Source organism: Caretta caretta, chromosome 10 (assembly GCF_965140235.1).
Source record: "Caretta caretta isolate rCarCar2 chromosome 10, rCarCar1.hap1, whole genome shotgun sequence".
NCBI classification, from domain to species: Eukaryota; Metazoa; Chordata; order Testudines; family Cheloniidae; genus Caretta; species Caretta caretta.
The window spans coordinates 19,542-33,989 of NC_134215.1; the positions used below are offsets into that span (position 1 = coordinate 19,542).

Below are 14,448 nucleotides of genomic sequence, written 5' to 3' on the forward strand. Positions count from 1 at the left end.
GACAATCCCTGGGGCAGACAGATCCTATGTGACCCATAGGAGACCACGAGGAGCAAGAGAGTGCATCCCACTGAGACCCTCCTTCTGGGTGGCATTGGGGCAGACAGACCCTTCCCCCAGATGGATCCTCACCAGTCCATGGGAGACTACAGGGTGCCAGGGAGTTGTTACCCAGGGCGTTGCTCTGTTGCAGGCTCTCCATGTGCTACACCGTGATCTCCAGCATGTAAGCTTTCTCCAGCTTGGATTGCTGCCTGGAGTGGAGGGAGGCACCATTAATGGGTGATGGGAGGTACAAGGATTTGGGGACTCAAGGTGTTGGGCTATCCCAGGTGGGACAGTGCCATGTGTGTGTCCGTCCACCCCCTCTTCCCCCCATTTGAGCAGTGACCCCTGGTGGCTATTTCACACTTTCATACTATTTTACACTGAGGAGCAGGTTGTGAACCATGTGTATGCACTGGACGTAGCACTGTGGTCCAGGCTCTGCTGGGTGCTGGCTACAAGAGACAGGTGCAGAGTCAGGGATCATGCAGCAAATGAGGGCCCGGAGGCGATGAGGGAAGCAGCCATGAGCTGCACCCACCAACGTATCAGCCTGTGACATCACCATCTTTCCTTCAGCCATTCATGTGCTGTATGCCACATCCCTCCATCCATCCGCATGCCTTACACAGTCACCTTCCATATGCATCCCTCTCTCTGATTATCCATGCAGTGCCCATCACAGTGAGACCTGGACCCTGAGTGAGGCTTTTGGGTGCTGTAGTAAAGGAGCTGGGAAGGTGATAGTGCAGGTCCAGGCAGCTCTAGTCCCAGCCCCACTTCCGCTGAGCCCAAAGCCATGACTAGGAGGCAGCATGCCCCATAGCATGACAAGTGACATGGATCCTCCCCTAGGTTCCATGGGGCCACATGGATCCTCCATGAGCAGATGGATCCTGCCTGAAGCATGGGAGACCGTGGGATCATTACCCAGCAGGTGGCTCAGTTGAAGGCTCTCCACATGATCTCCAGCATGTTGGCTTTCTCCTCCTTGGATTGCTGCAAGGAGGGGGTGAGGGGGGAAAGACACCATTAATGAGTGATGGACTCTAGAGTGATTTGGGGGCTTGGAGGAAGGATTCAGACACCTACATCTGGGTGTAGATTCTTGGGGGATTAGAGGATAGGCACACCCCTACTGGGTCAAACTAATAGTCCAGCTAGTCCAGTATCATTGTATATGACAATGGCCAGTGCCAGATGCTGCTGGCAGTTGAAGGTTTAGGGACACCCCAAAGCTTGAGGTTGGGTCCCTGACCACCTTGGCTAAGAGCAATTGATGGACCTATCCTCCCTGCAGTTAACACATGAATTAGCTATGTACTTTCTTATGTTTGTTTTAAACTTCCAGTCTATTACACTTCCTTATTCATTATCTCCACCCCATGGCAGATTTTGTAGACCTCTATCATATCCCTCCCTATCTTTTCTAAACTGAACAGCCTCACTCTTTTAAACCTCTCCTCCTATGAAAGTATCTCTTTTGTGAGATGGGGTGACCAGAACTGCATACCATATTCAAGGTGTGGGTGCACCAGGGATTTGCAGAGGGACATTATGGTATGTTGTCTTACCTATCCCTTTCCTAACAGTTCCTAACATTGCTAGCTTGTTAGGTGCAGAGAAGGGAAGAAACAGCAATGCTTAGGGGTATGGAACAGCTTCCATTGGAGGAGAAATTAAATCCTGTTTAGAAGAGACACAATGGGGGGGGGGGATATGACAGATGTCTATAAAATCAGGCATGGTGTGGAGAAAGTGATTAAGAAAGTGTTCTTTACTTCTTCACAAAATACAAGAACTAGGAGTCACGCAATGACATTAATTGTCAGGAAGTTTTAAAGAAACGTAAGAAAGTACATCTTAGAATCATAGGGTTATAAGGGACCACAAGGTTCCAAGATGCAGGATTTGTTGTGTCTGAACCATCCAAGAAAGATGCTATCCAGCCTCCTTTGGAAAACCTCCAGTGAAGGCGCTTCCACGACCTCCCAAGAGCTGAGGCATCTGCTCCCCGCCCGACTGTTCTTACAGTGAGGGAGTTTTTCCTAAGATTTAATCTAAATCTGCTTTGCTGTAGTTTGAAACTGCTCTGCTCCCAGCTGGACTGCTGTTTACAGGATCGGGACCAAACTCTTTATGCAGCTGAGTAACATATGTGTCCCTTTGAGTATTTACAGGCCAAAGACCATCCCCAGCAACTGGCCAATACATAGAGTTAAGTTAAAGCCAAATATCTATGAAGGTAACATTTCCTACCAGTGACCAGGCTGCTGCAATGGTAATAGGACAGAAGGAAGAGCCTGGGCTGACATTCTGGGAGTCTTTGCAAAATTAAAATTACCTTAAAAAATACCACTGAAAAATCATGGAGTCGATGTGGGGCTGCCACATGCAGCACATAGGGTGCTGCCTGCCAAACACACCGGGGAGGGAGATTACAACTCCAGGGATGCACAGGGCTCAGTATATGCTTATTAAGTATTGTCAGCTATCACAGGGTTTTGGCACCTATAGAACCCCAGGGGGCAGGGGACCAGGTATGAGGAACCCGGTATGAGGGGGAAACAGAGGTGCACACATCCCCTGGCATGGGGGAATGGGGCACACAGCCAATGGAACAAAGGGAAATGGGAAGGGGGTGCTCACAGAGCCATTGGTATGGGGGGATGGAGGGAATGGGTGCACACAGGCACTGGAAGGGAAGAGATTGTGAGGAATTGCACGGAGTCCCTCGAAAAGGGGGATAAGAGAGTGGCACCCATGGAGCTTGTTGGGGGTGGGGTTAGGAATGGAGAAATGAAAATAAGCCCTGGTGTGTGCAATACGCTCAGCCTACACAGGCTACAAAGTGTGTAACTTCTTAAGTCAGAAAGAATTATCAAAATTTAAGCAGGAAGATTACAGGGAATGTAACAGAACTATGAAGAACTCTTTCATGGTGCCAGAGGCCACTGGCTGATGGGAGATAGCATCTGGGAATGTTATGTTTCACAGTAAGTGACAGTGGAAAATTTAGAGACACAAGGCGGGTGAGCTCTCTCACCAAAAAGAAGCTGGTCCAATAAAAGATATTACCTCACCCATCTTATCTCTTTAATATCCTGGAATTGAAATTACTACAACTACACTGCATACAACAGTGGAAAATTTGAAACATAGTATCTCCACTAATCTCCACTATGTAAGTCAGTTATTTTGATAATATTAAGTACTGGGTTTCCTTTGGAGACAGGCAAGTCCAGTCACAATGCTAGAAATGCCACAACCTGATTCCAGAAGATGATGATTTCACAATACAGAATCCCTGGAAATATTGATCTAAAAAGGAAGTCAGTAAGTAAAATCTTTCCAATATGATGTTTAGAAATGCAAACCCACAGTTACCATATGTATACATCTTTTACAATAAAATGAAAGACCTCAAACCTCAATTGTCTACAAACACAGTAAGCTAAGCAATAAAGATCAAAAATTTTAATTTCATATCGATAATAAAAATAAGTCCATGAATTCTGTAAACCATTGCATAAATGCTATAGTGTAAAAAAGTTTTAACAAGTGTTAACAACTCACTACAAGTAAATGATTATGCATTATAAATACCTTCTCAGTTAAGAACATTTCCATTCACAATACCATTTCTGTCTATGCACTCAGAACATTAAAAGGTTCCATAAATTAATACAAGTAAAAATTCCACATCCATTTAAGGTATTTTGCTGACCACAGTTACACAAATATATTGTGACAGTAATAATATTACTATTAATATTTAACACTAGGATATTCTGAATAGCAATACATAACAAAACAGATGTTTTTAATAATCTGCTATTCAAAAAAGACGAAATAACAAAACCATAAGATGCAGCTTGGGATCTATCTGAATTTAGCAAACTTTCTGTTAAATTACAGTTCTTGATTTTAAAACCCTGAGAAACTGTAATTTTCATCTACTATACCCCAGGGCATAATAACAAGTTAATTGCATTCACATAAAAGTATTAATACTTTTACATAAATTTACATGATAACTTGGTCAAACTGCCTTCAAACACTAGAATGAAACTAACAAATGAGTGTATTTTACCTTTATATAATTTGCTCATCTAACAAATGACAATATTATATTCTTGCTCAAATATATTTTTAGTGCATCTACATAGCATTTGTATCACCAGGACAAAAATTCACAAATGTAAATACTTCCCTTGTAACATTTTTTCATTGAAGTACAACTGCTAATTTATGCTGCCTATATTGCATTATCCTGGATTTAAAAGTATCACTGTAAAAATGTTTCCAATAATTCTTAATTTTTAAGTAACTGAGTTAATCTGTAAAAAGAAAAGTTAATGAGACCTTGCTTATAATTCCTCAGGGAATGGGCTTATTGGAAAATAATTATAGCATTTTTTATGTGAATGCTACATGTGGTTCATGTAACTACCTAACAATATTTCCACAAGGTAACAAGCAACAAGCTGTTCACTCTGGGAATTTCACTCATAGGTAACATTTCTTTGGTCTATCTTTTCCTTCAAGACTCAAATTTAGATCTGTCCAAAAGCCAACTCAGCTGCTCCCAGGATATATTTACATTTTTTTCCCCCACTTGTAAACAACAATACACAGCTATGTAATCATTCTCAACATTAATTATGTAACATACAAATGCTAAAAAACTGAAAAAGTTTACCCAATAATTAGTTGATTTCATCTAAAAAGACAGTATGTGCAAACTGTGCACGTTAATGTGACAATTTACTTTGTCCTTGCTGTTAAAACTCATTTGTAAATTGAAAAGCATCAGCTAGAGATTTTAAAAACCTCCTATTACAAAAAGAAAAGGCCAAAGAAAAGGTCCTAGGATGATACACAAATGCACAGTAATGTATATAAAGAACTATAAACTGTGACAAAAGTAGCACAAAAATATTTCAAAATTTCTTAAGTAATGAACTGAACATTGACACATATGGCCACATTTCAATCTAATTTGGATTTATTTCACTAAAATCTGCTAAGAATATTAGTTAACTATGTTAGCAAAGAAGAGCTAGAGAAGTTAGTCCAATGTTCAAAAGTTAATTAATGTTCAAAAAAAATCTTTGGCAAAGACTCCACAAGTGTAGAAGTCCATTAATACTCACAGCAAAGCTTAGTGATTCAAGTACCACTTAAAAAAAAATCTAAACTGGTTCTACTTCTATGATAATAGAAAATCATCTTTCAGGAGAGAGAAATATATTGCTGAAAATGAAATTATAGTAATAAAGTATTTCAATATACAATGTTGAGAGAAAATGTTAAAAAATTACGTGAAAAATGCATCAGGCCATATTATGAAATTCAACCTTAAAACCTGTTTAAAAATGTTCGACAATTATCTTCAGACTATTGTGTTTGTAAATTACTTTTTAAGAGCTCCAGATCCAAATGTAAATCCATCATGGGTTTTATCTTCCCTCCTTCATTCTCAAAAGATCTTCATGTTCTCACAGTTTGATAGAACAAGGTAGTGATGATTCTGTAGATTTTATTACTACAATAAATGTAATCTTACGTGCTTTTTTCTGCTAACTCAAGGCCTAGTCCAAAGTGCGCATAAATCAATGAAAGCACATTGACTTTAGGGGGCTTTGGATTGGGCTCTGAATTCTTTAATACTGATACAAATCTCAAAGATATTTTTCAAGATCAGAAATACAATTTAGCATGTATCTTGTTTCTATTGCAATGCATCTGAACAAACTTCAGAAATAATTAAACTCTTTGCTGGTCATATCAATGCACTTCTTGTTCATTAATGTATTAATTAATAGGAATATTCACATTATGTAACACAGTTGTAGGTCATCTGAACGTAAGCTGTACTTGTGTCATACTTGTATTTAACAGGAAAGAAAAGTAACACCACAGGTAACTCTTCCCTACAAGAATAGTTAACTTTAAGGAAAGTAACAAGATACAGTGTTAAGATACAATAATTAACTTCTCCTAAATTGCATACTCCTAATCATCAGCATTAAATATGGACAACTTTTTTAAAAAAAAATCATTACAATAAAGCACCACTGCCTGATAAAATATTTAAATAATTTTAGAGCTAAACCCAAAGGTGTATTGTATTTATTTACGTAAAAACAAAACCTAGTATCTTTTGCCCATTGCAAGGTATTATTTTGAAATTCTATTAAATTTTAATTATCATCCAATTGTCTTGTACAGAATTAGGTGGTATAAATTGTTTGCAAACGGTTTCCTTCACATATTTTGCAATTTTACTGGGTGCAAGGCACAGGCACTTGGTAAAAGTGGCTATGGATTATATCAATTCAAGATAGGTAATCACACAGATTAGGAGTTATACAAATGTGTTCATTAAGACTACAAAAATCCAACTTGGGGCAATATGAAAATGCACAGTTGTTTAAGAAAACTGGTTTGTTTCACAAAATAAAAAAAAAGTATTTGAATATTTACGCATATGTGTCTTTCAATGTCACTCTCTGCTAGTATACTTATAAATACTATTAGTCTGCAGTTGACTTAAACTGTAAAAATTCTAGGCAAGTTCTCATTTATATGTACTTGTTCATTTAGTAACTACTAAAGCCAAAAATGAAATTTAACTATACTATACTATCATAATATGATTTAACAGTAAAACTGATATAAATATTTTAAGTTCACAGTACACACACAAAGCTTCATACCGCATATTAAAAAAATAAACATTAAAACCTAGAAAGCAGGTTAAAGCAATTTATAACAATCTCTAACAAAAAACAGTTAGCAAAGTGCTTTTACAGGAATCAAATTTCTTCAAATAACCAAGTAAACAGTAGTGTTAGACTGATTAAAAAATACTGGCAAAGGATTACAGCACACTAAACATGGTGAGGGGTAAGGTCCTCCCATCAACAAGTATTGTATTTACATGAGTGTCTTACATTAATGCTAATGGGAGGCATGGGCATAAATCCCCCATTGCGAGTACACACCTGTAAGAAGTGATTATGCTGTAAGTGAACCTGAGTAGCTTGTGCACCAGGAATGTAAGTGGAAAACTGAAAAGGGCAGGTGGGGAAAGAAATAACCACGGAACTTTAGAACTTCATTAACAGAATTCAATACGTAAAGGCAGCCAAACCACATTTCCTATAGTAAAAACAACTAAAATATCTTATAAGGTCAAAATGGAGATCAGTCTAGCACTAGTAAATGGATTAATTACTACAGATATAATTCTTATATAAAATACCAGAACATAAAATATATTTAGTTCATTAACATGATTATAAGTACCATGACTTTTCATTACCATTTCTTTTTTTCATCTTGCAGCAAGGACATTCCTGTTTAGCTGCACAGTGTTCACAAAGTACATAATGTTGACATGGCTTCAGGATTACACTCCGGTCATGTTCTTGGCATACAACACACTTCTTTGAATGAAGTTGGAAAATTACCTGTAAAAAGAAAATTGCTCTCAATAAAAATTCCAATGTGTAATGTCTCACAGTGGTTGCTGTATTCCTATTATTTGATGATAAATTCTTACTTCAATAACACTTAAGAATCTTCTGTTGGTACAGTTAATAGCTAGTTCAAGCACCAGAACAGGGTAAACAGAACTGAGAATAGTCTATAAAGCAATAATGTGTTCAGCAAGGACACAAGTGCAAAACAAGCTGTGACTCAAATTTTTCCCTGCACAATCAAAACCTGGATGAGTACCACCACCCAAAATTCAGGCCAGGTCTACACTACAGACTTATATCGGTATTACTATGTCGCTCAGGGGTGCAAAAAATCCACAGCCCTGAGCAACATAGTTATACTGACTTAACCACCCCAAGTTCCTACTGGGGACTTGAATTAATTACGCTGACAGGAGAAGCTCTCCCATTGGCATAGGAGCATCTTCATTAAAGTGCTAGAGTGGCACAGCTGCACCACTGTATTGCTACATGAAGACAAGCTCTAAAACTGAGAAGACTGAGACGCTGGTCTGCCACTATGAATATCGACCATTCAATCTGACGTATTTCCTCACAATGCATGTAATTTGCATCAGTCAGAGTGGAGACCTCCCAGATACACAACACTCAGTAAAAATCTGCTGATCAAGACTTTGGGGAAGCCATTATGTTGGCAAATAAATGTGTTTGCCACAGAAGGATAAAAAAATAAATCTTTGATCCAGTTGTTCTATGTAACTCCAACTGTCTTCCCTCTTACTTTCCCAGTTGTAGATCATCATCCAAAGAAGGTGAGCTGTGAGGCTGAACTTGGTGAAGAGTGTGCTTATAAGCCACTGTGTTTATAATCTTCTGTTCTCAATTATCAATTTCTGCTAACTCACAGAGAGTAGTCTATAAGAATATCTTCCTCAAAGTCCTCTGGAAACTCTGGTTCCATTAACATCTGATACAAGACCATCAAAACAAGTTCCCATCAAAACAAGTAAACAAAACCCTTCTTATCCCCTTTTTACTAGCACTAGCTTGTTTTGCTGATCTTGTCTTCTCCTTGCTAGTCTTTATTTACGGTTGATATTCTTGTTTGGTTAAGAACATAAGAATGGCCATACTGGTCAGACCAAAGGCCCATCTATCCTGTCTCTGATAGTGGCAAGTACCAGCTGTTTCAGAGGTAATGAAAAGAGGAGGGCAATTTTGAGTGATCCATCTCCTGTCATCCAGACTCAACCTCTGGCAATTGGAGGTTTAGGGACATTTGGAGCATGGGGTTGCATTACTGTCATGTTGGCTAACAGCCATTTATGGACCCATCCTCAATAAATTTTTTGAATCCAGTTATGCTTTTGGTCTTCGCAACATCACATGGAACGAGTTCTACAGGTTGACAGTGAATTATGTTTGTTTTAAGCCTACTGCCTATTAATTTCATCAGGTGATCCCTAATTCTTGTGTTACATGAAAGGGTAAACAAACACTTCCTTATTCACTTTCTCAACACCATTTGTGATTTTATAGACCTCTATCATAGCCCCCCCCAGTCATTTCTTTTCTAAGATGAACAGGTCCAGTCTTTTAAATCCTTCCTCCTATGGAAGCTGTATCATACCCATAACTGTTGTTGTTGCCCTTATCCATACCTTTTTCCAGTTCTCATACATCCTTTTTGAGATGGGGCAACCGACACTGCTGACCGTATTTCAGAATACCATGAATTTATATAATGGCATTATGATATTTTCTGTCTTATTATAAAGATTAAGATTCTGTCACACATATTTTTAGTAAAAGTCAGGGACAGGTCACGGACAATAAACAAAAATTCACAGAGGTCCACAACCTGTCTGTGACTTTTATTAAAGATGCACTGTGGGGGGAGGGACTAACAGTTGGAGTGCTGCGGGGGGGCTGACCTCCAGCAGCTGCTCCAGCCTCATCGCTTCTCCTGTCCCAAGGGGGCTGACCCAACCCTGTTCACTCCTTCAGCTGTTGCTTTGGCTGCCACGGGGCTGAGAACTGCTCCAGCTCTGCCACTGCAAAAGAAGTCATGGAGATCCCAGAAAGTCATGGAATCCAGGTGACCTCTGTGACAGAATCATACCCTTACATATTATCTATCCCGTTCCTAACATTTTGCTGCACAATGAGCAGATGCTTTTAGAGAACTATCCATGATGACTCCATGATCTTTCTTGAGTGGTAATAGCTAATTTAGACCCCATCATTTTGTATGCATAGTTGTGATTATGTTTCCAATGTGCATTATTTTGCAATTATCAACATTGAATTTCACCTGCCATTTTGTTGCCCAGTTAGTCAGTTTAGTGAGATCCCTTTGCAATGGTTCACTGTGAGCTTTGGACTTAACTATTCTGAGTAATTTTGTATTGTCTGCAAATTTTTGTTTGCCAGATCATTTATGAATACATTGAACAGCACAGGTCCAAGTACCGACTGAATCACCCTTGTCGACCCCCTCAAAGAATTCTAATATATTGTAAAGGAAAATGATGCTTCACCAAAAGCCGTACTGACTCTTCCCCATGTCATGTTTATCTGTGTGTTTGTTCTTTACAATAGTTTCAACCAATTTGCTTGGTTACGTCTCCATATCCAGTACATTTTCTTTTAAGGTCAGATTTTTGAGCCGTCATTCATGAAGACAGTGGCTAATTCTTATTTACGTTCTTCAGAAATTTCAGTGTTAGAAAGTTCAAAGGGCATAAAAATATATATAACTTTTGTTCAGATTTTCTTTAAATGGAAGTCTGAAATTGTGCTCTGGTTGCCATATCCTCTGTTCAGCTGAGGATTTCATCCAGAAACTTTAATAGTCTTCTTTAGTTACATGGTAGAAAACGAAAAATTGGTTACAGCAGTCTGAAAAAAAGGTTGCTATGTTCTGTTTTCTCAGACATGTAGAAGGTCACCCTTGACTTGCAGAAGAAAGACTGCATCTTTAAAATGCAATTGTCATCTGTGATTAGACTATGTTCATATTGCTAAATTACAGATTATATATAGGCCAACTTTAAAAAAATTAGCCTCTAATTTTGCACCCATAATCAATTATGAGATCATACCAAGAGAGGTCAGAAATGAACTAAACTAACCTCCGAGATAACAATACACCACTTGAAAGGAAAGCAATTTCTTGTTTTAAATTTATATTTACTTTACCATCGCTAGCAGCCCACCTAGTCTGCATGCAGAGATGTCAGTTTCTAAATAGGAGACTTTACTACACACTCTCCAAATATTTAAAGCTCTTTATTTACATAGCTGCTCTTTAGTGCATTGTAGTTAAAAGTATGTTTTAATGTGTTTTTTCTCACTGAAAGATATCTGAAGTTGCTCGCCACTCTTGTCACAGCTCAGCATCAAAATAAAAAAAAAAATCATCAGTTGGATTCGGGAAATTCAAACTATTGCATATTTCAGACCAAAATGGTATTTAGATTTAACATTGTATCAGTTTGAAATGAAACTCTGAATCAGCATCTTATATAATACTGTTAAACTGCCTATTTTAACTAACAATATCCACAGTACAGACACACTTACCCCATCTACTGTTTCTAAATCTAAACGCAGCTGGTTTTGTAAAGAATGAAGCTTTGGTAATGGTATCTTTTTTATATCGCCATAGCTTTTCATATGGAGTACTGTAGTGGACAGACACATATCAAATTGTTCCTGCAGCTTTTTTAATTTATTTTCTAAGTCTTCTTTTTTCCGAAGAGCTAGTTTTTTGTCAGCATCTGCCACTTTAGCACGTTCCTTTGCCTCTTGGGCCTCTTTTTGCCATGCATCACATGCCTGGGACAAAAACATTTGCAGAAAGTTATAAAAATATTTTGTAAACTAAGAACACAGGCGTAACTATAAAAGCCCTCAAGATACATGCAATACTTACCTTCAGCTACAATATGATCTTACTGTCCCCATCACTTTCCTTTACTCCCGCCACCCATTGTTTATCACTTCCCTTTGTTTTTTGTCTTAACTTAGATTTTAAGCAAGAATGCCATATCTGCTTGTCTGTAAGTCTCTATGCACATTTATGGAGCTGTATAAATAAAAATAGGAATTGTTCAGTTCATAATTTGATGGCAAAAGACAATAAAAACCTCAAAATATAGTAAAACTACTCTATTTATTATCTCTCAACAGCAGAAAAAGTTGGAACTGTTGTGTCCAGTGCAAATATGCCAGGAGACGGAAAAAAACAGAAAAAGCCCTTTACTACCCACCCCCAAAATGCACCAGTGGAGAAGCCAGGCAGATGTTGACCCTAGCATCCTGCATGCTAGGGAGTTAGCTAAAATGTCCAGCTATGCCCCACAGCCCGAGCCATGTATTAGTTGTGTCCAATCTCACTCCATTTCTGTATGCTACGGACATCCTGAGTCAGGTATTGGAGGGCAGACATGCCACCAGTTGCTGAAACAGCAGCAGCAGAGGCAACTGTTGAACATGCTCCCTAAAGCCATTCTGTCTGTCTGTCTCTGTCTTTAAAAGCAGAATGATTTAAGGGAAGTAACAAGTTGGTTCTCTCTCTCTTGGCTGCTATTGATCAGTCTCCTTCATTCCTCCAGGACAATTTAGACATGAAAAGCCAGAATTTAGGATTAATAATTGGTAAAATGGAATAAAACCTCTAAATTGAAATTACAATTAAAGATGCCTTGGTAAAAATAAACACAATAAGAAGGTGATTTTATTAGAAGTTATTCAGGAAACAAACCTTAATTTAGTGTCACCATCATTACTGTACCTGCTTTACTTGTTGCCAAGAATCGTCCCATTGTTTTATTTTTCGATTGGCATCATCAAGTTCCTGTCTAACGTGAGCTAATTCACTTCCACTGGCGTTTGAGTTTGTTGAGGGCATAGTACCACTGTTCAATATTGGGGATGGACTAGGAGAGAAACTCCCAGTTATGAAGTCCCAAATGCTCCCTGTAACACCTGCCAAACATAGGACACACAAAAATAAACATGTTGCACACCTCTAATAAAATGTACCACATGCGGAACTAGACAATTAGATAAAAGCACTAAGCAGACAGTTATATTTTTTAGCTTCAAGATATGTAATAACAGTTCCACCTATGTCCAGAGATGCAGCATTAAGCAAAAGATTTTTTTGAAGTACTCGAAGCATTCCAGCAACCTCATTGTGTGTAGGTTTTTGTTTGTTTGCTTTCACACAAAGCACAGCCCTGAAATGGGAACAGGAAGACTAGGAATCTGTTTCTATTCCCAAAAGTAGTTGCTGCCCCAAAATCTCTTATTTTCAGCTTCAGCTCTCTCACATTCTCTGCTCTGGATTGTAATTCATGCTATTTTTTAATAGCTAGAACGTTCTCCAACTAAGGTGCCAAGTGCCCTCTCTTCTCTTTCAAATCCCTCTTTAAAACCCACCATTTCCAGGAATTCTTTGTTCCTTCCTCCATTGCCAATAACCTCTCCTTACTTTTCCTTCTCTGAACTTTGTCCTATGACTTATGTTTACTTTTCTGATCAGTCTTAGGCTATGTCTAAACTACACAGCTTTTAGCGACCTGGCTGTGTCGCTACAGCCATGCTGCTAAAAGTTGCGCAGTGTAGCTGCTGTTTGTCGGTTTTCCTGCCGACAAAGTGCTGTTCACACTGGTGCTTTTCGCTGGCAAAACTTTTGTCTTTCAGGGTTGTTTCTTTTTTAAACACCTCTGAAAGACAAAAGTTTTTTCATTCAATTGCCAGTGTAGACATACCCTTAGATAGGAAGCTCTTTGAGGCACGAATCTCTTACTCTATTTGTAAAGAACAGGACAAATTACTTATTTATAACAATAATTAACCTTTGACTTCCAGATGAGAGATCACAGGAAAGGTATACAGACTTCAGCTGAAAATCTGTTTGACTTGCCATGGACTCCCTTTCTATTATACACAAAGGATTAACCATTCACATGACTTACCTAAAGAATTATGAGAAGAGGCTGAAGTGCCTAACATACTATGTTCTGATTTCAAAGGCTGAGTCTGCTGTTGGTGAGGAGCCATAGTGGATGAAATAAAAGACTGAGACAACGACTGTGAAAGAGAACTGAGTGGAGAGGTTGAAAGGGAAGATGATGAATGTAAAGATGAGGAACGAGCAACAGAACCTGGAATATTGACAGGAGCTGAACTTCCCAGTAACCTTTGACCTAGATAAAGGGGAAAAAAAAAACATTTTTTGAGTTACAAAGCAACACAATTAAGATCTCTCCAACCCCTATCCTCACAGAAAAAGGTTAATCAGTTCTCTTACTTTTGTAAACAACCTGTATTATGTGTAAGTGCAGATACTATGCATATTCAATCCCACGAGCCACTCAGCCCACCTCCCAAACATACACAAGAGGTTCCTATGATGAAAAAAATTTGGCCCTTTGTAGAATTATTTCAGTAAAAATCTGAATAAGACTGGAAGGCTAAATGCACCATATTTCCAGAATGCCCTCCAAACAAAGATCTCAAAGTACTTTACAAACATTATAAAATGCAGCCACATAATCCTCCATATGAGGTACATATGGGATTTGCAGGAATCACACTACTCACCACAAAGATGTAACCACCCCAAGCATGGAATACAGGGGATAGCAACACTTCACCACAGTAAATAAGGAAGAATACCAGTAATGGGAGTTCAGGTAGGTACAATGCATTTGGCCAAGTTAGAATTTGGTTAGAACATACGCAAGTAAAGCACTGAAATATCAGACGAGCATAGGGCAGAAATGCACTAACTTAAACAGCAAAATAACTGTTTTTTCTGGAGGATGATGGTGAAAGACAACCACTGTCTTTCAGATGAGACATATCCCCTTACCACAGATGGCCATTAAAGATCTCACGCCATTTTTGCAACAGTTGGGAT

The 14,448-nt window shown here is 38.6% G+C and overlaps 1 protein-coding gene across 3 annotated transcripts in view; it reads right to left on the reverse strand.

Annotated features, from left to right (window-relative positions):
* Nucleotides 1–9: 9 nt before the first annotated feature.
* The window catches only part of UNKL (unk like zinc finger), a 150,218-nt gene continuing 135,779 nt past the window's right edge, over nt 10–14,448 (reverse strand). For 2 of the 3 annotated variants that reach the window (XM_075133340.1, XM_048867915.2), the window contains 5 exons: nt 13,502–13,732; nt 12,313–12,506; nt 11,100–11,354; nt 7,376–7,523; nt 10–254 (listed from right to left, as the gene is read on the reverse strand). In XM_075133340.1, coding sequence (XP_074989441.1) covers nt 25–254; nt 7,376–7,523; nt 11,100–11,354; nt 12,313–12,506; nt 13,502–13,732 — 1,058 coding nt within the window. In that variant the 3' untranslated portion in view covers nt 10–24. Of the gene's footprint in view, nt 255–3,119; nt 7,524–11,099; nt 11,355–12,312; nt 12,507–13,501; nt 13,733–14,448 lie in introns of those variants that run through there. The other variant, XM_048867910.2, reaches the window with a different exon arrangement.